At 45.3% G+C, this 26,987-nt stretch overlaps 1 protein-coding gene across 2 annotated transcripts in view; it reads left to right on the top strand.

Moving 5' to 3' along the window:
• Nucleotides 1–26,987, top strand: part of LOC137616274 (ankyrin repeat and SOCS box protein 1-like) — a 111,614-nt gene that overhangs the window by 3,946 nt on the left and 80,681 nt on the right. For both annotated transcript variants that reach the window (XM_068345899.1, XM_068345900.1), the window contains exons 2-3: nucleotides 25,754–25,995; nucleotides 26,183–26,304. In XM_068345899.1, coding sequence (XP_068202000.1) covers nucleotides 25,773–25,995; nucleotides 26,183–26,304 — 345 coding nt within the window. In that variant the 5' untranslated portion in view covers nucleotides 25,754–25,772. The remainder of the gene's footprint in view (nucleotides 1–25,753; nucleotides 25,996–26,182; nucleotides 26,305–26,987) is intronic.

Here is a 26,987-nt window from a genome sequence, read left to right on the forward strand (position 1 = left end):
CCCATCAACCTCTCTCCCAACTACAAGGAAAAGGACAAGAGGCTAGCGTTGCACCAGGAGGTGTCGCTCCTGTTACAGAAGAAGGCAGTGGTTATAGTCCGGGACCATCAATCCCCGGGCTTCTACAACCGTCTCTTTCTGGTGGCCAAGAAGACAGGAGGTTGGAGACCGGTGCTGGACGTCAGCGCGCTCAATGCTTATGTCACCAAGCAGACGTTCACTATGGAGACGACGAAGTCGGTCCTAGCAGCGGTCAGGCAGGAGGACTGGATGGTATCGTTGGATCTGAAAGACGCATACTTTCACGTTCCTATTCATCCAGACTCCCAACCTTTCCTGAGATTCGTTTTTGGAAAGGTTGTGTACCAATTCCAAGCCCTGTGTTTTGGCCTAAGCACAGCTCCTATGGTGTTTACGCATCTGATGAGGAATATTGCAAAATTCCTCCACCTATCGGACATCAGAGCCTCCCTTTATTTAGACGACTGGCTGTTGAGAGCCTCCACGAGTCGTCGCTGTCTGGAGAGTCTCAACTGGACTTTAGACTTGATCAAGGAACTGGGTCTGTTAGTCAACTTAGAAAAGTCCCAGCTCATTCCCTCCCAATCCATAGTTTACCTGGGAATGGAGATTCGGAGTCAGGATTTTCGGGCTTTTCCATCGGCCCCAAGGATAAGCCAAGCCCTAGATTGCATCCTGAGCATGCTGAAGAGGAACAGTTGCTCAGTGAGACAGTGGATGAGTCTCACAGGGACCCTGTCATCATTAGCCCTGTTCGTCGAGTTAGGGAGACTCCACCCCCGCCCTCTCCAATTCCATCTAGCAGCTCATTGGGACAAGGATTTGACGCTCGAAGCAGTCTCTATCCCGGTCACCAAAGAGATGAAGACCACTCTCTTGTGGTGGAAGACCAACCTCCTTCTCAAGGAGGGCCTATCGTTAGCGATTCAGACCCCCAATCTTCATCTCCTCTCGGATGCATCAGACTCGGGCTGGGGCGCGACCTTGAACGGACAGGAATGCTTGGGAACGTGGAACAGGGAACAGGAAACGCTCCACATCAACTGCAAGGAGCTACTGGCAGTTCATATGGCCCTAATGAACTTCAAGTCCCTCCTGCTAGGCAAGGTGGTGAAGGTGAACTCCGACAACACCACAGCCTTGGCTTACATCTCCAAGCAGGGAGGGACCCATTCGAGGAGCCTGTACGAGATAGCAAGGGACCTCCTCATTTGGTCAAGAAGTCTAAACCTCACTCTAGTAACGAGGTTCATTCAGGGCAACATGAACGTCTCAGCAGATCGCCTAAGCAGAAAAGATCAAGTCATCCCCACGGAATGGACCCTTCACAAGAGCGTGTGCAACAGACTTTGGACCTTGTGGGGTCAGCCTACGATAGATCTGTTTGCCACCTCCATGACCAAGAGGCTTCCTTTGTACTGTTCCCCAGTTCCAGACCCAGCAGCAGTTCATGTGGATGCTTTTCTGCTGAATTGGTCCCATCTCGACCTTTACGCATTCCCACCGTTCAAGATCATCAACAGAGTCATTCAGAAGTTCGTCTCGCACGAAGGGACACGGCTGACGCTGGTTGCTCCCCTTTGGCCTGCAAGAGAATGGTTCACAGAGGTACTACAATGGCTGGTCGACGTCCCCAGGACTCTCCCTCTAAGAGTGGACCTTCTACGTCAACCTCACGTAGACAAGGTGCACCCAAACCTCCACGCTCTTCGTCTGACTGCCTTCAGACTGTCGAAAGATTCGCTAGAGCTAGAGGCTTTTCGAAGGAGGCAGCCAGTGCGATTGCCAGAGCAAGGAGGGTATCCACTCGTAGAGTCTACCAATCCAAGTGGGAAGTCTTCCGAAGCTGGTGTAGAGCCAATGCAGTTTCCTCTACCAATACCTCTGTAACCCAAATAGCTGACTTCCTATTACATCTAAGGAATGAGAGATCCCTTTCGGCTCCTACGATTAAAGGGTACAGAAGTATGTTGGCTTCAGTTCTCCGCCATAGGGGTTTGGACCTTTCTTCCAACAAGGACCTTCAAGACATCCTTAAGTCTTTTGAGACTTCTAAAGAACGTCGTTTACCCACTCCAGGCTGGAATCTAGACGTAGTCTTAAGGTTCCTTATGTCTCCTAGGTTCGAACCTCTCCAGTCAGCTTCCTTCAAGGACCTTACCCTCAAGACTCTTTTCCTCGTCTGCCTTGCAACAGCTAAAAGAGTCAGTGAGGTTCATGCCTTCAGCAAGAACATTGGGTTCACATCCGAATCTGCAACATGTTCTTTACAGCTCGGATTTTTAGCTAAGAATGAACTTCCTTCACGTCCTTGGCCTAGATCGTTTGAAATTCCTAGCCTTTCCAACATGGTAGGTAACGAGCTAGAAAGAGTTCTTTGCCCTGTCAGAGCTCTGAAATATTATCTTAATAGGTCAAAACCTATACGAGGACAGTCAGAAGTCTTATGGTGTGCAATCAAGAAACCTTCGATGCCCATGTCCAAAAACGGAGTTTCGTATTATATAAGGCTTCTGATTAGAGAAGCCCATTCTCACATGAAGGATGAAGACCTTGCTTTGCTGAAGGTAAGGACCCACGAAGTGAGAGCCGTAGCCACTTCGATGGCCTTTAATAAGAACCGTTCTCTGCAGAGCATTATGGATGCAACTTATTGGAGGAGCAAGTCAGTGTTTGCATCATTTTATCTTAAAGATGTCCAGTCTCTTTACGAGAACTGCTACACCCTGGGACCATTCGTAGCAGCGAGTGCAGTAGTAGGTGAGGGCTCAGCCACTACATTCCCTTAATCCCATAACCTTTTTTAACCTTTCTCTTGAATGCTTTTATTGTTGTTTTTTGGGTTGTTACGGTAGGCTAAGAAGCCTTCCGCATCCTTTTTGATTTGGCGGGGGGTCAATTCATTCTTGAGAAGCGCCTGGGTTAGAGGTTGTGTAGAGGTCCTTTAGTATGGGTTGCAGCCCTGTATACTTTAGCACCTTAGAGTTGATTCAGCCTCCTAAGAGGAACGCTGCGCTCAGTAAGGAAGACGAACTTAATAAAGGCAGAGTAACGGTTCAAGTCGACTTCCTTACCAGGTACTTATTATTTCATTGTTATTCTGAAATAACTGATTATATGAAATACGGGATACTTAGCTATCCTTTAGTCATGTACACTGGTTTTCACCCACCCCCCTGGGTGTGAATCAGCTACATGATTATCGGGTAAGTTTAATATTGAAAAATGTTATTTTCATTAGTAAAATAAATTTTTGAATATACTTACCCGATAATCATGATTTAATTGACCCACCCTTCCTCCCCATAGAGAACCAGTGGACCGAGGAAAAAGTGAGGTGGTGTCAACAAGAAGTACTGCAGTACCTGGCCACAGGTGGCGCTGGTGAGTACACCCCCTTCTAGTATAGTGATAGCTGGCGTATCCCTCCCGTAGAATTCTGTCGGGCAACGGAGTTGACAGCTACATGATTATCGGGTAAGTATATTCAAAAATTTATTTTACTAATGAAAATAACATATTTCTGTTTGAAATGTTTTCCCGTCCGTAACTAATTTTACCATAGTTTTTATCCAAAGCATTAAAGAGAGAGTTCTCTTTAGAAAAACTGGTGAAATGCCTTCTTATACTGATCCATATTAACTGGTATAGCTTTACCAGTTTATATTTAAATCATAAGAGAGATGCTATTGGATAAAGGGTTAAATATCTCCTAATACTGATAGAACCTAACTGGCGTAACTTTACCATTTAAAGATTTAAAGGTTGTTCATGAAGGGCAGAGGCAAGGGACAATGACATTGCCCTATTGAGAAAGACAATGCCCTAGAGACTGACCATATATTATATGATCAGCGCTCAAGCCCCGTCTCCACCTAAGCAATGACCAAGGAGGGCCAGGTAATGGCTGCTGATGACTCAGCAGATAGACCTATAAGATTCCCCAAACCCTCCAACCTTAGTTCACAAGGAGGGTAAGGTTACAGAAATTAAAGGAACTAACGAGTCTGAACAGGCTCGAACTCTTGTCTGGCAAACACCAGACACAGATGTTACCAATCAGGCCACAACAATAATTCATTGTATGATGAGTAAGAACATGACATCCTTAGTTGTTTAGTTTAGTGGGGAATGGTCCTTACTCTCTAGAGTAAGGACACAACATCCTAAGCTGGGTTAGAGATGAATAGGAAGTCCCTGTGCTGATGCCTTGGTAAAGATTAACTATCTGTACAAAAAAAAAAAAAAAAAAAATCATTACCTTGATGTTGTCTTCTACCTTACCTGGATATTTTGCCTCCTCCAGGATTCTCCAACTTTATAGCTCAACATTGTACTACCTGAGCAATTATTGCTCTTCGTAAATTGTGATTAGCCATTGAAAAAGAGACTAAAGGAAATAGTATAGACAAATAAATGTTGTTTTTACATTTTACTGTAATTACTTGGTTTATAGCTAATACGTGTCAAGTTAAGCCTAATCTGCTGAGGTCGTACGAAATGGTATGAGAATGCACTTTGTTTTCGTACAGTTTTATTATAATTATTTTTTAAATATTTAACTTAGCCGGTGAATATATAATAGCTGCAACTCTGCGGCTCGACAGAAAACATACTCAAAAAACTCGCGAGCGATCGCTATGAAGGTTGCGGGTGTGCCCACCAGCGCCAACTGTCGGCCAGATACCACTCTTGTATGTAAACAAAACCTTCAATTCTTCTCTGTCGACGTTGACGACAAGACGTATTCATACTCGCTGTAGAACCTGGAGTTTTCCCATCATATTTGGTGAAGTACTTTATTTTGGTTTGAGCTTTCGCAGTACAGGTGTTTTTCCTCAACATAAACTCTTGAACTCTTTATTGAATCGGATTATTTTCAATATTAATCTTACCCGATGATCATGTAGCTGTCAACTCCGTTGCCCGACAGAAATCTACGGTCGGGATACGCCAGCGATCGCTTATACAGGTGGGGGTGTACTCACCAGCGCCATCTGTGGTCAGGTACTCCAGTACTTCTTGTCAACAAGACCTCAATTTTTCCTCTGTCGTGCCGCCGGCAAGACCTACATGGATACGCTGTTGATTTTGGAGTCTTTTGTTCACGGTTTTGGTGAAGTATTTGCTCTAAAATTTAGCCTTCGCTGTACAGGAAGCTTTTCCCTTAGCTTAGATAGCTTTTGGAATTAATTTGATTTATTGGTTAACGATCTTTGCTTTACTTTGGAATTCCCCCTTGACTGTTCCCTAAATTCAAGATGTCCGACCACTCTCAAGCTCCTAAATATAGGCGATGTAGTGTTAGGACTTGTAATAGGCGTCTTCCGAAGGCCTCTGTTGATCCTCACACCCTTTGTTCCGATTGTAGGGGAAAATCCTGTCAATTGGAAGATCGATGTGGGGAATGTGCTGGGCTTTCGGAATTCGAATTTAATGAATTCCTCAAATATACTACTAGGTTAGAGAAGGAGAGAGTTAGGAGGAGTTCTTCTCGCTCTTTGGTTTATTCCTCTCCCCATGTCCCTCAACCTTTTCCTTCCCCTGTGGTGGTGACCCCCGAACATGCTACGAGTGCTCAGCCTGATATGACGGATATGTTGCGTGCCATTCAGGCTCTTGGTGATAAGGTGGAATCGTTAGTTAGTGACCACAATCTTCTCTTGGCAGATGTCAAGGAACTTAAAGTGAAGAGTGCAGTGGGAAGTGTTAGTGCCAGTGCTGTGCATAGTGTCAGTGTCAGTGTTGCGCATGAGGATACTTCTGTGCGTGCCAGTCGTCCTCCCAGTCCGGGACCTCTTGCAAGCTCCCAAGCCCAGGGGAGAAGCAACGTCGAAGGACCAAAGGGTTCGGCAGGCCTTGATCGGCGCACAGTTGTATCCTCAGTGGTTGCGGGCGTATCTGATAGAGATCGTCACTTCCACTCCCAGACGAATGAGCCCTTAAATTCCTCGTCTGCGGAAGAGGTTTCCAGGAGGAAACGGTGGACCCAGGTCTCACGACCTCTCAAACGTAAGGTCCCTTCCGAGCTAGTCCAACGGCCCAGGTGTAGCCACTGGGCCAGTTCGGACTCGCCGCAGTCATCTGATGATTGCACACCTCCCAAGAGAGGTAGAGTGGTGCCTCAACAGGCCTCTGCTTCAACCACTGTGGACCCCAAGTGGTCAATGCTGCAGACTATGCAGTCTCAGCTTGCGGCTTTGATGCAGGAGTATCAGGCAGAGAAGGTTAGCACCCCTCCTCCTGCGAGCGCTCCTCCTCCTCTACGCAGTCCTCCCTGCCAGACGCATGTTCTTGCGGCTCCTCCTGCTTTCATGCGTGAGCTGCCGCATCGGGAGTTGCCAGGTTCCAGCACTATGCGGCAACCTCCTCAACCCATGAGGCAGGAGCCTCATGCTATGCGACAACCTCCTCAACCCCTGAGGCAGGAGCCTCAGGCTATGCGGCAACCTCCTCAACCCTTGAGGCAGGAGCCTCATGCTATGCAGCAACCTCCTCAACCCTTGAGGCAGGAGCCTCATACTATGAGGCATCCTCCTCAACCCATGCAGCAGCCACATTCTATGCAGCATGAGCCTCTTCCCATGCAGCTTGAGCCGCATGCCATGCAGCATGAGCCTCATGCCTTACAACCCGTTCTGCAGGATTCAGCCATTCAGCCTGCCGCTCTGCCTTTACCTCTCGCTACTCAACTCTCAGGCGATGAGGTTTCTGAGGATGAAGCTGCCCATCTGGATGATCCTCCATCTGAGGTGGAAGGACACAAGTCTTCGCCGCCTTCCTTAGACTTTCGCAAGGTCCTGGCTCTGTTCAGAGAGTTGTACCCTGAACACTTCGTGTCTGCAACCCCTCGTTCTCCTCCCTCCGAGTTTTCTCTGGGCATGCAGTCTACTACGCCTGCCTACACCAAGCTTGTCCTCGCCAGATCATCAAGGAGAGCTTTGAGGGTTATGGGGGATTGGTTGCAGTCCAAGCAGCAACTGGGAAGGACCTCTTTTGTGTTTCCTCCTCCTAAGCTGGCTTCTAAGTCGGGCGTCTGGTATGCCACGGGAGAGGAAACTGGCTTGGGGGTTCCTGCCTCTGCCCAGGCCGACTTCTCAAGTTTGGTTGACTCTCCCCGCAGGTCGGCTATGAGACGCTCGAAGGTCTGCTGGTCCTTTTCAGATCTGGACCACTTGATGAAGGGAGTCTTTCGCGCCTTCGAAATTTTTAACTTCCTCGATTGGTGTCTAGGAGCCTTAAGCAGGAAGACTGCTCCTTCTGACAAAGACGCGGCCATGCTGATCATGTCCAGTATGGACAAAGCAATTCGCGATGGTTCTGGCGAACTTGCGGCTATTTTTGTCTCAGGAGTCCTCAAGAAAAGGGAACATCTATGCTCCTACTTATCGGCTGGTATCACCCCTTGCCAGAGGTCAGAGTTACTGTTTGCTCCTCTCTCCAAGTGCCTGTTTCCGGAGGAGTTAATCAAGGGGATGGCTGCGGCTCTTATCCAGAAGGATACACATGACCTCATGGCTTCTTCAGCACGTAAGGCGAAAACCTTACCTTCCGTGCCTAGATCTTACCGCACCCCTGTTGCTGATACACCTGCTACTAGGTTCATCCCGCCCTTTCGTGGTAGAGCCTCCAGTAGAGGAAGTACCCGTGCAGACAGTCACCGGGGCAAGTCAAAGAAGGGTGCCAAGTCCACGAAAAGCAAGCTTTGACTTCCTTCCTCTCCAGACAGCTGTAGGAGCCAGACTCAAGACCTTCTGGCAAGCCTGGGAGAGCAGAGGTGCAGACGCTCAGTCTGTCAAGTGGCTAAGGGAGGGATACAGAATTCCGTTCTGCCGCAATCCCCCTCTGACCACATCTCCCATCAACCTCTCTCCCAACTACAAGGAGAAGGACAAGAGGCTAGCGTTACAACAAGAGGTGTCGCTCCTGCTACAGAAGGAGGCAGTGGTGATAGTTCGGGACCATCAATCCCCGGGCTTTTACAACCGTCTCTTCCTGGTGGCCAAGAAGACAGGAGGTTGGAGACCGGTGCTGGACGTCAGTACGCTCAATGCTTATGTCACCAAGCAGACGTTCACAATGGAGACGACGAAGTCGGTCCTAGCAGCGGTCAGGCAGGAGGACTGGATGGTCTCGTTAGATCTGAAAGATGCCTACTTTCACGTTCCCATCCATCCAGACTCCCAACCTTTTCTGAGATTCGTCTTTGGAGAGGTTGTGTACCAGTTCCAAGCCCTGTGCTTTGGCCTGAGCACGGCACCTCTTGTGTTTACGCGACTGATGAGGAATATTGCGAAATTCCTTCACTTGGCAGACATCAGAGCCTCCTTTTATTTAGACGACTGGCTTTTAAGAGCTCCCACAAGTCGTCGCTGTCTGGAGAGTCTCAGATGGACTATGGATCTGACCAAGGAACTGGGCCTCCTGGTCAATTTAGAGAAGTCCCAGCTCGTTCCTTCCCAGACCATCGTTTACCTGGGTATGGAGATTCAGAGTCGAGCTTTTCGGGCTTTTCCGTCGGCCCCAAGAATCAACCAACCCCTGGAGTGCATCCTGAGCATGCTGAGGAGGAACCGATGCTCGGTGAGGCAGTGGAGGAGTCTAACAGGGACTCTTTCATCGCTAGCCCTGTTTATCGAGTTAGGGAGACTCCACCTCCGCCCCCTTCAGTACCATCTGGCAGCTCACTGGAACAAGGATATGACGCTCGAGACGGTCTCAATCCCTGTTTCCAAAGAGATGAGGGCTACTCTAACGTGGTGGAAGAACAGCATTCTTCTCAAGGAAGGTCTTTCGTTAGCTGTTCAGACCCCCGACCATCATCTCTTCTCGGACGCATCAGACTCGGGCTGGGGCGCGACATTGGACGGACAGGAATGCTCGGGGATATGGAATCAGGAACAGAAAACGCTTCATATCAATTGCAAGGAGTTGTTGGCGGTTCATCTGGCCTTAATGAACTTCAAGTCCCTCCAGCTAAACAAGGTGGTGGAGGTGAACTCCGACAACACCACAGCCTTGGCGTACATCTCCAAGCAGGGAGGGACTCATTCGAGGAAGCTGTTCGAGATCGCAAGGGACCTCCTCATTTGGTCAAAAAGTCGAAAGCTCACGCTGGTAACGAGGTTCATTCAGGGCGATATGAATGTCATGGCAGATCGCCTCAGCCGGAAGGGTCAAGTCATCCCCACAGAGTGGACCCTTCACAAGAACGTTTGCAACAGACTTTGGGCCCTGTGGGGTCAGCCAACTATAGATCTGTTCGCTACCTCGATGACCAAGAGGCTCCCATTGTACTGTTCCCCGATTCCAGACCCGGCAGCAGTTCACGTGGATGCCTTTCTGCTGGATTGGTCCCATCTCGACCTGTATGCATTCCCGCCGTTCAAGATCATCAACAGGGTTCTTCAGAAGTTCGTCTCTCACAAAGGGACACGGCTGACGTTGGTTGCTCCCCTCTGGCCCGCAAGAGAATGGTTCACAGAGGTACTGCAATGGCTGGTCGACGTTCCCAGGACTCTCCCTCTAAGAGTGGACCTTCTGCGTCAACCTCACGTCAAGAAGGTACACCCAAGCCTCCACGCTCTTCGTCTGACTGCCTTCAGACTATCGAAAGACTCTCAAGAGCTAGAGGCTTTTCGAAGGAGGCAGCCAGAGCGATTGCCAGAGCAAGGAGGATATCCACTCGCAGAGTCTATCAATCTAAGTGGGAAGTCTTCCGAAGCTGGTGCAGGGCCAATGCAGTTTCCTCTACCAGTACCACTGTAACCCAAATTGCTGACTTCCTGTTACATCTAAGGAACGTTAGATCCCTATCAGCTCCTACGATCAAGGGTTATAGAAGTATGTTGGCAGCGGTTTTCCTCCACAGAGGCTTGGATCTTTCCTCCAACAAAGATCTGCAGGACATCCTTAGGTCTTTTGAGACCTCTAAGGAACGTCGGTTGTCCACTCCAGGCTGGAATCTAGACGTGGTCCTAAGGTTCCTGATGTCATCTAGATTTGAACCGCTACAATCAGCCTCTTTCAAGGACCTCACATTAAAAACTCTTTTCCTAGTATGCCTAGCAACAGCTAAGAGAGTAAGTGAGATCCACGCCTTCAGCAGGAACATAGGTTTCACATCGGAAACGGCTACATGTTCCTTGCAGCTCGGTTTTTTGGCTAAAAACGAGCTTCCTTCACGTCCTTGGCCTAAATCGTTCGAGATCCCTAGCCTATCTAACTTGGTGGGTAACGAGCTGGAGAGAGTACTTTGCCCATTCAGAGCTCTTAGGTACTATCTGAAAAGGTCAAAACCTTTACGAGGACAATCAGAAGCCTTATGGTGTGCTGTTAAGAAGCCTTCGCTACCAATGTCTAAGAACGCAGTTTCTTACTACATCAGGCTTCTGATTAGAGAAGCTCATTCTCATATGAAGGAAGAAGACCTTGCTTTACTGAAGGTAAGGACACATGAAGTGAGAGCTGTGGCTACTTCAGTGGCCTTCAAACAGAACCGTTCTCTGCAGAGTGTTATGGATGCAACCTATTGGAGAAGCAAGTCAGTGTTCGCATCATTCTATCTCAAAGATGTCCAGTCTCTTTACGAGAACTGCTACACCCTGGGACCATTCGTAGCAGCGAGTGCAGTAGTAGGTGAGGGCTCAGCCACTACATTCCCATAATCCCATAACCTTTTTTAACCTTTCTCTTGATTGCTTTTATTGTTGTTTTTGGGTTGTACGGTCGGCTAAGAAGCCTTCCGCATCCTGGTTGATTTGGCGGGTGGTCAATTCTTTCTTGAGAAGCGCCTAGGTTAGAGGTTATGATGAGGTCCTTTAGTATGGGTTGCAGCCCTTTATACTTTAGCCACCTAAGAGTCGTTCAGCATCCTAAGAGGACCGCTACGCTCAGTAAGGAAGACGTACTTATTAAAGGCAGAGTAATGGTTCAAGTCGACTTCCTTACCAGGTACTTATTTATTTTTTATTGTTATTTTGAATAACTAATAAAAATGAAATACGGGATACTTAGCTTCTTTGTTAACATGTATACTGGTCTCCACCCACCACCCTGGGTGTGAATCAGCTACATGATCATCGGGTAAGATTAATATTGAAAAATGTTATTTTTATTACTAAAATAAATTTTTGAATATACTTACCCGATGATCATGATTTAAATGACCCGCCCTTCCTCCCCATAGAGAACCAGTGGACCGAGGAGAAAATTGAGGTCTTGTTGACAAGAAGTACTGGAGTACCTGACCACAGATGGCGCTGGTGAGTACACCCCCACCTGTATAAGCGATCGCTGGCGTATCCCGACCGTAGATTTCTGTCGGGCAACGGAGTTGACAGCTACATGATCATCGGGTAAGTATATTCAAAAATTTATTTTAGTAATAAAAATAACATTTTGTTGATGACTTGGATTGTTTTTGGAATTTTCTTTGACTAATTCAAAATGGCTGACCCTTCTCAAGTACCTAGATTTCGAAAGTGTAATGCTAGGGACTGTAATAGGCGTCTTCCAAAGGCTTCTCTCGACCCACATACTGTTTGTTCCAATTGTCGGGGTAAAACCTGTCAATTGGGAGATCGGTGTGAGGAATGCGTGGGCCTTTCAGAATTCGATTGGCTCGAATATGATAAATATACACGCAGACTAGAGAGAGATAGGGTAAGGAGAAGTTCATCTAGGTCCGTAGATTTTTCCTCTCCACATGCCCCTGAACCTAATCCTTCCCCTGTGGTGGTTGTTCCTAACCCCCCTTCTAGCACTCAGGAACCGTCTATGCAAGACATGTTACGTGCTATTCATGCCGTGGGGGAGAGAGTTGAAGCGTTAGCAAGTGACCGTAATCAACTCATGGCTGACGTGAAGGAACTTAAGTGCCATAGTGCCACGGCGGAAAGTGGGAAAGTGATTAGTGCGCAAAGTGTTGTGAACAGTGTTGCGACCGAGGGTTCGTCTGTTCGTGCCTGTCGTTCACCTAGTCCGGGACCTCTTGCAAGCTCCCAAGCCCAGGGGAGAAGCAATGTCGTACGACTTATGGGTTCGAGAGGCCTTGATCAGCGAACAGACGTTCCCTCTATGGTATCAGGCGTATCTCGTCAAGATCGCCCCTACCATAAGACGAGAGAGCCCATTTTTACCTCGTCTTCCGAAGGCTTTTCACGCAAGAAACCATGGAGCAAGGTTTCTAGGCCTCTTAAACGCAAGTCGGTCCCTTCAGGACAGGTCCAACGTCCTGGATGTAGTCATTGGGACAGTTCGGACCCGTTGCTGTCATCGGATGACTGCTTGCCGCCTAAGCAAGGCAAAGTTGTGCCGTCTCAGACGCTAACCCCGTCTGTTACCGCACCCGTTCCCGTAGACCCTAAATGGGTTATACTGCAGGACATGCAGTCTAAGCTTGCGTCCCTTATGGAAGACTACAACGCAGAGAAGGTTTCCGTTGAGCCTAGCCGTTTATCTCATAGAGATCCTGGCCTTCAGCCACCCAAGCGTTCTGTTGTGCGTCCTGTTGACGTTGGTGTAGCCATCTCACGTCAAACAGTTGGGGTTGTACCACACCCGATGTGGTCTCGTGTGGATTTTCAGCCGCATGTGGACGTTAGGCAACTCGCTGATGCGCCTGGTGACGTTCAGGACGTTCGCCAACCATCAGAGTTGACTTGTTTTGACGCGGTGCGTCAACCTCCGCAACCTAGAGTTGTTTTGACTGCACAACCCAGGCGGTCTAAGCAGTCTCGGGTGGACGCTGTGCGTCCTCACGCACCTGTTGTTGTTGACAGTTCCCAGACTGTTCAGCAGTTTCAGGACGCTGCGTCCTGCTCCGCCACTTATGCACCAGTGCGGGCGGACGCTGCGTGTCAAGCATTACCAACCCCTTTGCTTGTTTCTCATCAGTTGTCAGATGAGGAACTTTCGGATGAGGACGTTGCTGACCCTCAGCCTGAGGATCATCCTTCAGATATTGATGAGCCTAGAGCAGTTCCGCCATCTATGGACTTTAAAAAAGTCATGCTCATTTTTAAAGAGTTGTTTCCTGAACACTTTGTCTCTGTAGCTCCTCGTTCGCCGCCGTCTGAGTTTGTTTTAGGTGTTCCTGCTGCCATGCCAGCCTTTACAAAACTCGTTCTCTCTCGCTCATCCAAGAGAGCTTTACGGCTGTTAGGCGATTGGTTGGAAACCAAGAGGAGTTTAGGGAAGACGGCCTTTGCCTTCCCCCCATCTAAACTCTCGTCTAGATCGAGCGTCTGGTATGCCACGGGAGAAGTTCTCGGCTTGGGAGTTCCTGCCTCTGCCCAGGGCGACTTCTCAAGTCTTGTAGACTCTCCCCGCCGCCTAGCCATGAGACGCTCGAAGATTAGTTGGTCATCCTCAGACCTTGACCATCTTCTTAAAGGCATTTTTAGGGCTTTTGAAGTTTTCAACTTCCTTGACTGGTGTTTGGGAGCCTTGAGTAGGAAAATCTCATCAGCCGATAGAGATGTCTCCTTACTCATTATGTCCTGCATGGATAAGGCCATCCGCGATGGATCCAATGAGCTCTCCTCCTCGTTTACTTCAGGAGTCCTAAAGAAACGAGAGTCTCTGTGCTCTTTTCTGTCAGCAGGAGTGACGCCCTGTCAACGATCTGAGCTACTCTTTGCCCCTTTGTCTAAGTTCTTGTTTCCTGAACTTTTAGTTAAGGACATAGCGTTGTCGCTAGTGCAGAAGGACACCCATGACTTGGTTGCGTCCTCGGCTCGCAAAGGGACCCCTTCGTCTACCTTGTCTGCTAGACCTAGGATAGACACTCCAGCGTCCAGGTTTATTCCGCCCTTTCGTGGCAGAGCCCCCAGCAGGGGAAGTACTCGTGCCGAAGGAAAGAGAGGAAAGAGGAAAGGAGCCAAGTCCTCGCGTGGCAGAGTCTGACTGCCCGCAGCTTCAGACAGCAGTAGGTGCCAGACTCAAGAACTTCTGGCGAGCCTGGGAGAAGAGAGGCGCAGATCAACAGTCTGTGAGGTTGCTCAGAGAGGGGTACAAAATCCCATTTGTACGCAAACCTCCTCTAGCGACTTCCCCCATCGATCTCTCTCCCAGGTACCGAGAGGAAGCAAAGAGACAAGCCCTGAAACTAGAAGTGTCTCTTTTGCTAGAGAAGGGAGCGGTGGTCAAAGTCTCGGACCTTCAATCACCGGGGTTTTACAACCGTCTCTTCCTAGTACCGAAGAAGACAGGAGGTTGGAGACCGGTGCTAGACGTCAGTGCTCTGAATGTCTTTGTCACAAAGACAAAGTTCACCATGGAGACCACGAAGTCAGTCTTAGCAGCGGTCAGAAAGGGAGACTGGATGGTCTCTCTCGACCTAAGAGACGCTTACTTCCACATCCCCATTCACTCAGATTCCCAACCTTTTCTGAGATTTGTGTTCGACAATGTGGTGTACCAGTTTCGGGCCCTGTGCTTTGGCCTAAGTCCTGCTCCTCTCGTGTTTACGAGGCTTATGAGGAATGTGGCAAAATTCCTCCATTTATCGGGTATCCGAGCCTCCCTTTATTTGGACGGCTGGCTTCTCAGAGCCTCGTCCAGTCATCGCTGTCTGAAGGATCTCAATTGGACTTTGGATCTGACCAAGGAATTGGGACTTCTGGTCAACTTGGAAAAGTCCCAGCTGATCCCATCCCAAACTATTCTGTATTTAGGGATGGAGATTCGCAGTCCAGTTTTTCGGGCTTTTCCGTCTGCCCCCAGAATAGATCAAGCCCTGCTCGTAATCCAAAGGATGTTGAAGAGAGAACGTTGCTCAGTCAGGAATTGGATGAGTCTAGTAGGAACTCTATCATCCCTGGAGCAGTTTGTCTCGCTAGGAAGGCTACACCTCCGACCTCTACAATTCCATCTAGCTTTTCACTGGAAAAAGGACAAGACGCTAGAGGCGGTCTCGATCCCGATTTCCGAAACAGTAAAGACTTGCCTGAATTGGTGGAAAGACAATATCAGTCTACGAGAGGGACTTCTCCTAGCAGTTCAGAAACCAAACCACGTTCTATTCTCAGACGCATCGGATTTGGGTTGGGGTGCGACACTGGACGGTCGGGAATGCTCAGGTCTGTGGACCTCAAGTCAGAGGAGCATGCATATCAACGGCAAGGAGCTTTTGGCAGTTCACCTGGCCTTGATGAGCTTCGAGAGTCTCCTTCGAGACAAAGTGGTGGAGATCAACTCGGACAACACCACAGCCTTGGCGTACATTTCCAAACAAGGAGGCACCCACTCCCTTACACTGTACGAGATCGCAAGGGACCTGCTCATCTGGTCAAGAGATCGAGGCATCTCCCTGGTAACGAGGTTTATCCAGGGCGACTTGAACGTTCTAGCAGATTGCCTCAGTCGGAGAGGTCAGGTAATTCCTACCGAATGGACCCTCCACAAGGATATGTGCAAGAGGCTTTGGGCGACTTGGGATCAACCCACCATAGACCTCTTTGCAACCTCGATGACCAAGAGGCTTCCAATCTATTGCTCTCCAGTTCCAGACCCAGCAGCAATACATATAGATGCCTTTCTCCTAGATTGGTCTCACCTAGACCTATACGCATTCCCACCATTCAAGATTGTCAACAAGGTACTGCAGAAATTCGCCTCTCACGAAGGGACAAGGTTGACGTTAGTTGCTCCCCTCTGGCCCGCGAGAGAATGGTTCACCGAGGTACTTCGATGGCTGGTAGACTTTCCAAGAAGTCTTCCTCTAAGAGTAGACCTATTACGTCAGCCACACGTAAAGAAGGTACACCAAAGCCTCCACGCTCTTCGTCTGACTGCCTTCAGACTATCGAAAGACTCTCGAGAGCTAGAGGCTTTTCGAAGGAGGCAGCCAGTGCGATTGCAAGAGCGAGGAGAGCTTCTACCATTAGAGTTTATCAATCGAAGTGGGAAATCTTCCGAGACTGGTGCAAGTCAGTATCTGTATCCTCGTCCAGTACCTCTGTAGCCCAAATCGCTGATTTTCTCTTATACCTGAGAAGAGTTCGCTCCCTTTCAGCTCCCACGATCAAGGGCTACAGGAGCATGTTGGCTTCGGTCTTCCGGCATAGAGGCTTAGATCTTTCCCACAATAAAGATCTACAAGATCTCCTTAAGTCTTTTGAGACCTCTAAGGAACGTCGTTTGGCTACACCTGGATGGAATTTAGACGTGGTCCTAAGATTCCTCATGTCAGACAGGTTTGAGCCTTTACATTCAGCCTCCCTGAAGGATCTCACTCTTAAGACTCTTTTCCTGGTGTGCTTGGCCTCGGCTAAAAGAGTCAGTGAGCTTCATGCCTTCAGCAAGAACATCGGTTTTTCGACAGAAAAAGCCACTTGTTCTCTTCAACTTGGTTTCCTGGCCAAGAATGAACTGCCTTCTCGTCCTTGGCCTAAATCTTTTGATATTCCTAGCTTATCAGAGATCGTAGGCAACGAACTAGAGAGAGTATTATGCCCCGTTAGAGCTCTTAAGTTCTATTTAGCTCGTACTAAGCCTTTACGAGGTAAATCTGAAGCGTTATGGTGTTCGGTTAAGAAACCATCCTTACCTATGTCAAAGAATGCTTTGTCATATTTTATCAGATTGTTAATACGAGAAGCTCATTCCCACTTGAGTGAGAAAGACCGATCTTTGCTTAAGGTTAAGACGCACGAGATTAGAGCTATAGCAACTTCCGTGGCCTTCAAGCAAAATAGATCTCTGCAAAGTATCATGGACGCGACCTTTTGGAGAAGCAAGTCAGTGTTCGCGTCATTTTACTTGAAAGATGTCCAGACTCTTTACGAGGACTGCTACACACTGGGTCCATTCGTAGCAGCGAGTGCAGTAGTGGGTGAGGGTTCAACCACTACACTTCCCTAATTCCATATCCTTTTAATCTGTCTCTTGAAATGTTTTTAATATTGTTTTTATGGGTTGTTCGGAAGGCTAAGAAGCCTTTCGCATCCTGGTTGATTTGGCGGGTGGTCAAAGTCATTTCTTGAGAGCGCCCAGATTAGGGGTTTGATGAGGTCCTGTTGTATGGGTTGCAACCCTTGATACTTCAGCTCCTGGGAGTCTGTCAGCATCCTAAGAGGATCGCTGGGCTCCGTGAGGAAGACAGACTTACAAGGCAGAGTAATCGTCTAAGTCAACTTCCTTACCAGGTACCTATTTATTTTGGTTTTGTTATATTGATAACTGTCAAAATGAAAAAACTCTTAGCTTATACGCTGTAAACATAATTAACTCTGGTCTCTACCCACCTCCTTGGGTGTGAATCAGCTATTATATATTCACCGGCTAAGTTAAATATTTAAAAATGATATTTTAATTATAAAATAAATTTTTGAATATACTTACCCGGTGAATATATAAATCAAATGACCCTCCCTTCCTCCCCAATAGAGACGCAGCGGGACGAGAAGAATTGAAGGTTTTGTTTACATACAAGAGTGGTATCTGGCCGACAGTTGGCGCTGGTGGGCACACCCGCAACCTTCATAGCGATCGCTCGCGAGTTTTTTTAGTATGTTTTCTGTCGAGCCGCAGAGTTGCAGCTATTATATATTCACCGGGTAAGTATATTAAAAAATTTATTTTATAATTAAAATATCATATTGGTGTTATGTAAAATTAATATTTTGATTTATCCTTTGTAAAAATGAATAGTTACAGAGTAAATAAATGTACTGTACTATCTTCTTATAGATGCTTTTGATATACAGTCAATTTTACACACACAAAAGAAAACAACTCTAAATAGATGTTATGTTGTTTACTAATCTTGTTTTGCTTTGTTTCCCATTTGCACTTTTTGAGAATTTGAGAATCTTTTTTTGGAACTGTTCAAAATTTGTAGCAATAAAAGTTCTGTTTATGTAGTCCCAAAATTGACTTCATCAGTTCTTAAATGTCCATATAAGCTTCCCCCTACTAGTGTGCCCTTTGTGGCATTTCTGGGACTACATCTGATCCATTTTTTTCAGTATTCTTACTTTACTCTTCTGGTCTCCGTGATTGTGTTGAGTAGGCTACAAGTGCATGCCATAACTTCCTTTCATTCATTCATCCTAGCTGTATTACTTCTTCCATTTTATCTTTGAACAGTTTGCTACTCATTTTCATCTTTTTTATTTCTCATTGCACCACAATGTATATTTTTGTGTCTTACTACCAGATGTTTTGTACATGCTCCAGCATATTGTTAGCACATCCATCACTTTCCCACTTTTTCTTACTACTATTCCAATTGTTTTAATGCTCGTGTTCAATGAGCTTTCTTTATATATATATATATATATATATATATATATATATATATATACATATATATATATATATATATATACAGTTATATATATATATATATATATATATATATATATATATATATATATATATATATATATATATATACAGTGAACCCTCGCTACTTCGCGGTTCGACCATCGCGGATTCACCACTTCGCAGATTTTTTTCATAACCCATACAGTATATATATATGGTAATATATTGGTAATAACAAAATCAACATACTGTACTGAATAATCAATATAATCGATGCAAAAACTAACCTATACACAGATGTGTACAGTAAATGCATATGTTTCTTCATTATGATCAGAGAAACGTAAACAAAACATTGGTTGCCATTTTCTATCGTGCTTTTTGGCGTGTTTAGGAAACGCATGATATAAAATCGCCTTTAATATTTGTGTCTGTTTTAGTTTTGGGTACTGTAGTACATGCATTAAGTGTTCTGTACATTAAAGGGTAGTTTGTTAACAGTACTACGTACAAGGGAAGGTTTTAAAAGTCTGAATATACATGTTGAATAAATAGGTAAATATGGTGTCACTACTTCGCGGATTTTCACCTATCGCGGCCGGGTCTGGAACCTATCTACCGCGATAAACGAGGGTTCACTGTATATGCATATATATACATACATATATATATACATACACACACATATATACATACACACACACACATATATATATATATATATATATAATATTATACATTATATATATATATATATATATATTATATATACATACACAAACCCTGGTAGCCTAAAACTTCTTGGCAATGGGTGTCAATTTTTATGGAGAAGTTGTAAGCTTATGGAGATTTTCTAAGAGGAGTGATTGTTAATGGATCATTGACTCATTTTGAGTTTAATAACACACAAGCTGTGAATTTTAATGCGAATATATTAATGAGTGTTGATTCAACATTAGTGTGTGTGTGACCAGTTTAAAATGGGTCTGTTTTTTCATCAAGTGGTAGTTTCTCATTGGGTGGTTGGTACCTTGGTCAACCCACTATACACATATTTTATAGTACCTTGATATCCTGACTTTCCACTGTATTTTTCTGTACTGTATTTTAGTGTATGCTCAACATATTAATTGGTTTTCACACATACTGTTGTTTTTACAAGTCAAATTTTGATCCATTGCTACAGGTAAATCAAGATGGAGGTCTGTGATGTTACTGCCATTGGGCATGAATATTCTGCAGCTTTAAATGTTAGGAAATCTTTGATCATAGGTCACATGGTGACCTCTCATCATCTTTGGCTAATGTTGTCAGTCAATACAATATTCTTGCCTCAGGTCATAATAACAACCTCTCCTAATTTTGATTAAAAAAACTGAGATGAGATGTTGGCACATGAGTTCTACACTATCATGGGTAGAAAGTTGAAGTACAGAGGTAACTGACCCATTTTATCCAATCATAGGGATTTCCTAATGTTTAAAGAAGTATTTTCCCTTCCACTCCAGAACACTTGATCTTCACTCCTGCTCTGTGTAGTGATAGCCACATTTATGCAAATTTTATTTGATCTGACTATATACAAACCTCACGTTTTTTACGTAGTAGTATTTTTACGGTGATAGCTGGAACCAGCCGTTAAAGCTTTTACGAGGTATTACTCCCCTGTTAAAACCAAATAAAATTCTCCAATTATAACTGGCCTGAAAAGCTAAAAATTTTCTTTTTAATCTTTTTCTTTTACAGGTGGAACTACCCATGGGTAGTCGCCGTTGTGGCACTTTCATGTCAGCAGAAGAAACAGATCCTCGTGGTTTCTGCCCTGTATGTACAGTGAACCCTCGTTTATCGCGGTAGATAGGTTCCAGTCGCGGCCGCGATAGGTGAAAATCCGCGAAGTAGTGACACCATATTTACCTATTTATTCAACATGTATATTCAGACTTTTAAAACCTTCCCTTGTACGTAGTACTGTTAACAAACTACCCTTTAATGTACAGAACACTTAATGCATGTACTACAGTACCCTAGACTAAAACAGGCACAAATATTAAAGGTGATTTTATATCATGCATTTCCTAAACATGCTAAAAAGCACGATAAAAAATGGCAACCAATGTTTTGTTTACATTTATGATCATAATGTAGAAACAAACTGGAGGTAGAGCTTTGCTTATTACCCAGACATATTTCCCATACTTTTCCCTTAGAACTACATCACATCTTCCTACTTTAGATATATAGATATATATATATATATATATATATATATATATATATATATATATATATATATATGTGTGTGTGTGTATATATATATATATATATATATATATTTATATGTATACACATATACATACCTACATATATACATAAATACATGCATACATATATATATATATATATATATATATATATATATATATATATATATATATATATATATAACTGTATATATATGGGTTATGGAAAAAATCCGCGAAGTGGTGAATCCGCGATGGTCGAACCGCGAAGTAGCGAGGGTTCACTGTAGAGGTAATTCCTGTACGCAGTAGTCTCCAAGCCAGGTGTGTCGGGAGTGGTCGTCTCCAGGTGTTGTGCAACCTTCTCTTCCGAGGGTGCAACCTTCTCTTCCGAAGGAAAATCCTCCTCCACCAGGTGTTGGGCAGCCTTCCCTTTCGGGGGAGAGCTTCTCCTTCGCCAGCCTTGGATCAGTAGTTTTCTTGTCCATAAAGAGATTTGCCGACAGGGGCAAAAGGAGTTGATCGTCTTTCCTACCCGCGAGAGAGATGGCCTTCTCACATGTGGTCTCCCATCAGAGATTCCACCGAAGGGCACTGTTTTCGTCTATGGCCCGGTCTAGTTCATCGAAACACAGCTTTTCGAACCTAGATGACGATGGTTGAAGGCTATTGCTTGCAATTCCTTCCCCTCGTAGTCATTTCCATAGGACACTACATAGCGTTCCTCACTATGGAAGACCAAACTCTCGTGAGCGTGTGCCTTTGCTTTCTACCTTTTGCGAAGTAGAAGCAGCTTTGTTGCTTGTGTGAAAGGAAGACAGCTCGTCTTTTCCCTTCTTGGGATAAGGCGAGCAGGAGAGTTTCTCCCCATGACGCGTTAGTGAGGGATCGAGCAAACTGGAATCCAGGGGACAAGTCTTGGTCAGCATTTTGCACCCTGCCACCTAGTGCGGTGGGCAGGTGAGCGCATCTGCCTGATGAAAATGTGCGTTTTACCTCTGCTACACATAGTGCTCTCTTGGGCGAGTCTTCCCGTCAAGACTCGCATGCGCAGGAGGCACTGTCTAGAGCTCGGGCGAGCTCTACCTCCCCAGCGTGTTCTGTGCGCTACTCACAGGTAGACAGGCAAACGCATTTAGATTACACCTTATCTGTTCGAGCTGAGAAGGGTGCACGCACAAGCACAGTTTATTAGCTCTCGCCTTACATTTGGTGTACCTTGGGAGAGGAACAACAGGTTTCTTTACAAGGGAAAGTAGCTTACCTACACAGACTGATCCTTTGGTCAGACATTTGGACAGCATCCTGTTCCTCAGGGAAGTTGATCCCAAGTAAGGACACAAGTCGACTTCCTTTCGTGCCCTCCCATTCCTTGGCACTCCACATAAGCCAAGGAAACAGGCTTGTGGAGCATAATTGGGAACAGTTCCATTTTTGAAACATGCTCCCTGGTTCATAGACCTTGTCCAGGCAGTGAAGCAGGCGGTCTTTGGATCGACCGATCATCCGCTGATAGTTCCACCCCTGGACGTTCTTACCATTCCTTTAGAGGTTTCCTCTTCCTATAAGGGGAGCAAGGGCCCTTCTGATCCTAGACACAGTAGCTCAGCTAGGCAACTTCCTCCTCGTAAAGTTCCAAAGCCTCTTTCTCCTCAGGTGTCCGCAAGGTATCAGAACTTTCTGAATACCATGTCGCCCACCAGCCAGGACCCTGTCTGGGAGAGGCTGGGTGTCATTCCTATCATGCCACAGAAGAGGAAAAGGAATCAGAGAGCAAACACTCCTCAGCCGGGGGATACCATTCATCCGTGGACGAGCAGGGGAACGGCTCTCTCCGATAGAGTTTGACCGACCTGAACCTCCTTCCTCTTCCCGCTCCCTCAGAAGGTCCAAGGCCTAAAGAGAGGGAGAGGAGGGAGAGTTCTTTTCTTAAGGATTTTAACATTCATTTGAGAGAAAGGACCAACACTAAGGCCATCCCAAGAATGGGCTCTATGGGTGAACGTCAACTTCGAGGGGAACATTGTTCGGGTTTAAAATCTGTCTCCGTAAGACTGGAGAACAGTGATCTTCCTCCAAGAGCTTATTTTTCCTTCTTGGTTCCCATCGTTTGCCTATGCATTTATTCGGTCTCTACAGTGGCAGCTGAAGACCTTTGGGTCTCATCATCTAGACCTATCAAACACCTTAGTGGCAGTAGGTCAAGAGCAGAAAAGAGACCTGAGTTGGTGGGTGTCAGGGGAGTAAGCTTTCTCTTTCCTTACCCATATTTGTTGCTCTTTATAGACACATCAAATGAAGGATTGGGCTTATCTGTTGCACCTCACTGTATCTTGGCTTTGGTCCGAATCCGAGCGATAGTACCCAATAAACCTCCTGGAAATGAGGGCAGCCTTCCTCGTCCTGAAGCACTTCCATTCGCTCCTTTCAGGGCCCTCCATAGTGCTGATAAGTGACAACACTATGGTTGTGTCACACATAAACAAACAAGGAGGTACTTTTTTACAGCACCTATGCCAGCTTGCTTTGGAAATCCTGAGATGGACGGAAAACAACTCGGAAGCCCTTTCAGCCCGATTTATCCCGGGCAAGAAAAACATTCTGGTGAACAATCTGAGTGGGAAGACTCAGATAGTAAGCTTCAAATGATCTTTGAAACAACAGATAGCCATGAGTTTTGACTTTGTGGGTTTCGCCACCAATCGATCTATTTTTGACGTCTCTAAACCGGAAGCTTCCTGTGTACTGCTCTTCTGTACCGGATCCCCAGGCTCTCTGGTAAGATGCCTTCCAACATCCATGGGACAGGATAGATGTCTACGCGTTTCCCCCTTCTGCCTAGTATGGAGGTTTCTGAACCAGGTCAGGGCATCGCAAGATCTCTCGATCACCCTGGTAGCTTCTCTGTGGCAACATAGAGAATGGTGTCCAGATCCTCTACGTCTGCTCACAGAGGCACTGAGGGGGCTCCCTCCACTTCCCAATCTACTCAGATAACCACACATGGAGATCCTCCATCAAGTGATTCTATCACTTTGTCTCACGACTGTAGGTTATCCAGCAACTACTCACAAAGAAAGACTTTTCAAGACCAGTTGCAAAGAAAATGGCAGGATACCTCCGAAAGTCTTTTACCTCTGTATATCAGGCAAAATGGTCCATCTTTTGTGGTTGGTGTCGTGAACGGGGTATCTCTCCTTTCAGTGCCACTATACCAACAATATGGAGTTCTTGTTGTACCACATGGAGGAAAAACTTTCTTCAGTGTCGGTGATGAAAGGCTATCACTAGGCTTTGAACCTCGTTTTCATGCTGAACATAGTTATCATTTCCTCCTCAATGGAATTGTCTCTCGTCATACGGAATCTCGAGCGCACATGCCATATCGTCAGTTAGAAGTCAGACCACCGACTTGGAACATAGTGAAAGTTCTACGCTCGCTGAAAGGAGTGCCCTACGAGACTTGACCCTAAAGACGGTATTTCTTCTAGCTCTGGCCTCTGACAAGAGCGTCAGCAAGCTACTGTACATGGTCTTTCCTACGACATTGCCCGTTCAAAGGGATGGGAGTAAGCGATACTTGGAATTACCCCTGTGTTTGTAGCCAAGACTCAAAATCCTGCTGTATTGGACCGTAGAATCAGGCCCTACCAGATTGGGAGTCTCATTCCGTAACAGATGACCCATATTAGCTATTACTTTGCTCTCTAAAGGCGCTGAGGAAGTACTTAAAGAGAACCTCTAGAGCCTGCTCCCAGAAAAAGATTACTAAGAACTCAATATCTTCCTGGATCAGACATCTAATCGAGAGAGCCATTCAACCAGGTTCCTCACCTTCCAGTCGTCATCGCCATGCTCATGACATCAGGGGTGTCAGCACATTCCTAGCATTTAAGAAGAATTTCTCTGTGATGCAGGTGTTGCAAGCGTACGTGTGGTAATGGCAAACAATGTTCACCACCCACTACCTGCAAGACTTAATCCACAGGAACCTAGACACTTTTACCTTAGGTCCTGTGGTGGCTGCATAAAACGTGGTCAATAACACCTTAGCTCCCTTGTAGGACAAGTAGCAATTTTTTAAGGGCAGATGTTACCCACAAGTAAGTCTAGGATGAATATGTGAATGACTGGCCACTTCCTATTTCACCCTCCCCTCTCTTGGGGCTCAGCATCCGAGGAACTCTGCAAGCTGACCTCCTCTGACTGCAGATGGGTATTGTGCCTTTTGTGCAACCTGATATATGTGTATATATTTGTTATGCCACCATTCTCCAAGCGAGGTGGAGTCGGGAAATATCCAGGTTAAGTGAGAAGCTTAGCTCTAATTTTACGCTTACCTGGTCAAGTCACATTGCTAAATTCTACGTTAGCATCGATTGCCCAGGCCGTCATACTATAAGGATCACGAGGTGTCAGAGTGCCCTCTACACAGCTCGTGCATACCTGAGTGTCACCTGGGGACAGTCTCCATCCAATTGGTTTGAGGACCTCCACCCACCATGGAGTGAGTCTCCTATGTAAAAAAAAGCGTAAAGTTTGTATTTAGTGTTGGAACAAATGACAAATTTGGAATAATTTGTATTTTTCATAACTATACAAACCTGGAGCTCTTTTACACATACTGGTCCCACCATCACCTTTCCCCGGAATGTCCTGCTGCAATTGCAAAGTGACCGTTGTTAACTAGTGGTGATGTTAGCGAGGTGACTGGTTTAGTCCCGCTACCGCGTTTGCTCACTTGCAGAGGGTAGTTACACCTTGCAAAAGCTATAACGGGTGGTTTCACTTACATAAAGAGCTCCAGGTTTGTATAGTTAGGAAAAGTACAAACTATTCCCATCTTGTCAAGTTAAATGCTTTTCCATATTCACACCGAAAAAAATACATTTAAGTGACATTGTTTGACCAAGGAAGGAAAAGATTATAGAGTTGAATAGTTTTTACTGGAAATATTCTAAAAAATATGGTAGATGCAGTAGGTGTATCTGCAAACTGTATATGTTAGGAAATGCAGTAATCAAATAATATCATAAGTGTTTTAAACAATATTTTCTAATGATTTTTTATTTAATCTGATGCTTCTCTAGGTAACTTATCACTAATAATTTTTGGTAGTAATATTTTATTAGTGTTTGAACTGGAGATAATTGCAGTTTTCAAGTCCTCTAATATGTTGAAGAAAAATCACATAGAAATCTAATGTTCATTTCCAGTTGGGACAGGGAAGAAAAGATGGCCGATACAATACCCTTGCCAGAACGGGTTCCAGCACAAGAATACATGATGAACCTCATGGTGGATGGAGATGAAGAAGATGATGTTAGGTTACATTTGGCATCGCTATGTGGAGACAGCATCGGACTAAAACAGCTGTTAGGAGAGTGCAGTAGTAAAGAATGGTTAAATTATCGTGTCCGGCCGTACATGTCACCTCCATTAAGGCTTGCAGTTTCTGGTAAGTCAGTTGAGGGGTTAAATTAAAGCAAATAGGGGATATGTTAATAGTGATTTGTTAAACATAAATTGTGGTAGCACCAAGTACTGTATAAGAAAAAAGTATTTAGAATGGTTTGTAGTATTTATGTAATATAATTTACTGTATTGTTTCGTACCCCAAATCCTTAATTTGATTTAAATTTCAGGTGGGAATTGTGAATGTATTGAACTTCTTTTAGATGCTGGAGCAGAAATTGATCTGGAGGATGTAAAAGGCCAGACACCGTTGTTTGTTGCTACGTCATGTCGAAAGGTTGCTATAATGAAGGTAAATGGTTGAAATTACTATCTCATTTTGCTTAATATTATACACACTCTTTCAAACCTTAGAAAGATGTTAATTTTTTATTATTGCACTGTACAAGTGTACAAAGTGTACAAGATATTTTTAAATGTTTGTACAAGGTTCATTTCTTTTTAATTTTCTGAAAGAAGAGAGTTGACTCCCTATTCTAAAAAAGAATCATTAATTTTCCCTCTCATGGTATGATAAACTCATAAAGCTCCTCTCAGCCTTATAGATACCTATTGCCCTGATGTAGTGGTCCCGTGGCTAAGCATATGACTTTATATATTATATCCACTCATTCTTTTCTAATTACATGGATTGGCAATACGTACTTCATTTGTGTCCTTGTGATTAATTTTAATGAAACTTCCCTGATGTTCACATAGGAAAAATAAACATTTCAATAGTTGTAATTTGTTCTCTTATGGAATACAAACATTAGACCTTTAATAGTAGATTCATCCTCAAGAGGGAGGAAGTCCCTAAATAACTTTTAGTCCTACGCAGATACAAACTTCCGAGTCATTAAAATGGGTTACTCCTTGTTTTGTTTTCTACGACCAGACAAACAAAGAAAATGGGTTGATTACTTCATAATAGATTGCTAGGCAACGCCACTGCAAGGTGGCACTATGCTTTGCTTGAATGGCTTGCATCACATA

Source organism: Palaemon carinicauda, chromosome 22 (genome assembly GCF_036898095.1).
Source record: "Palaemon carinicauda isolate YSFRI2023 chromosome 22, ASM3689809v2, whole genome shotgun sequence".
Classification (NCBI taxonomy): domain Eukaryota; kingdom Metazoa; phylum Arthropoda; class Malacostraca; order Decapoda; family Palaemonidae; genus Palaemon; species Palaemon carinicauda.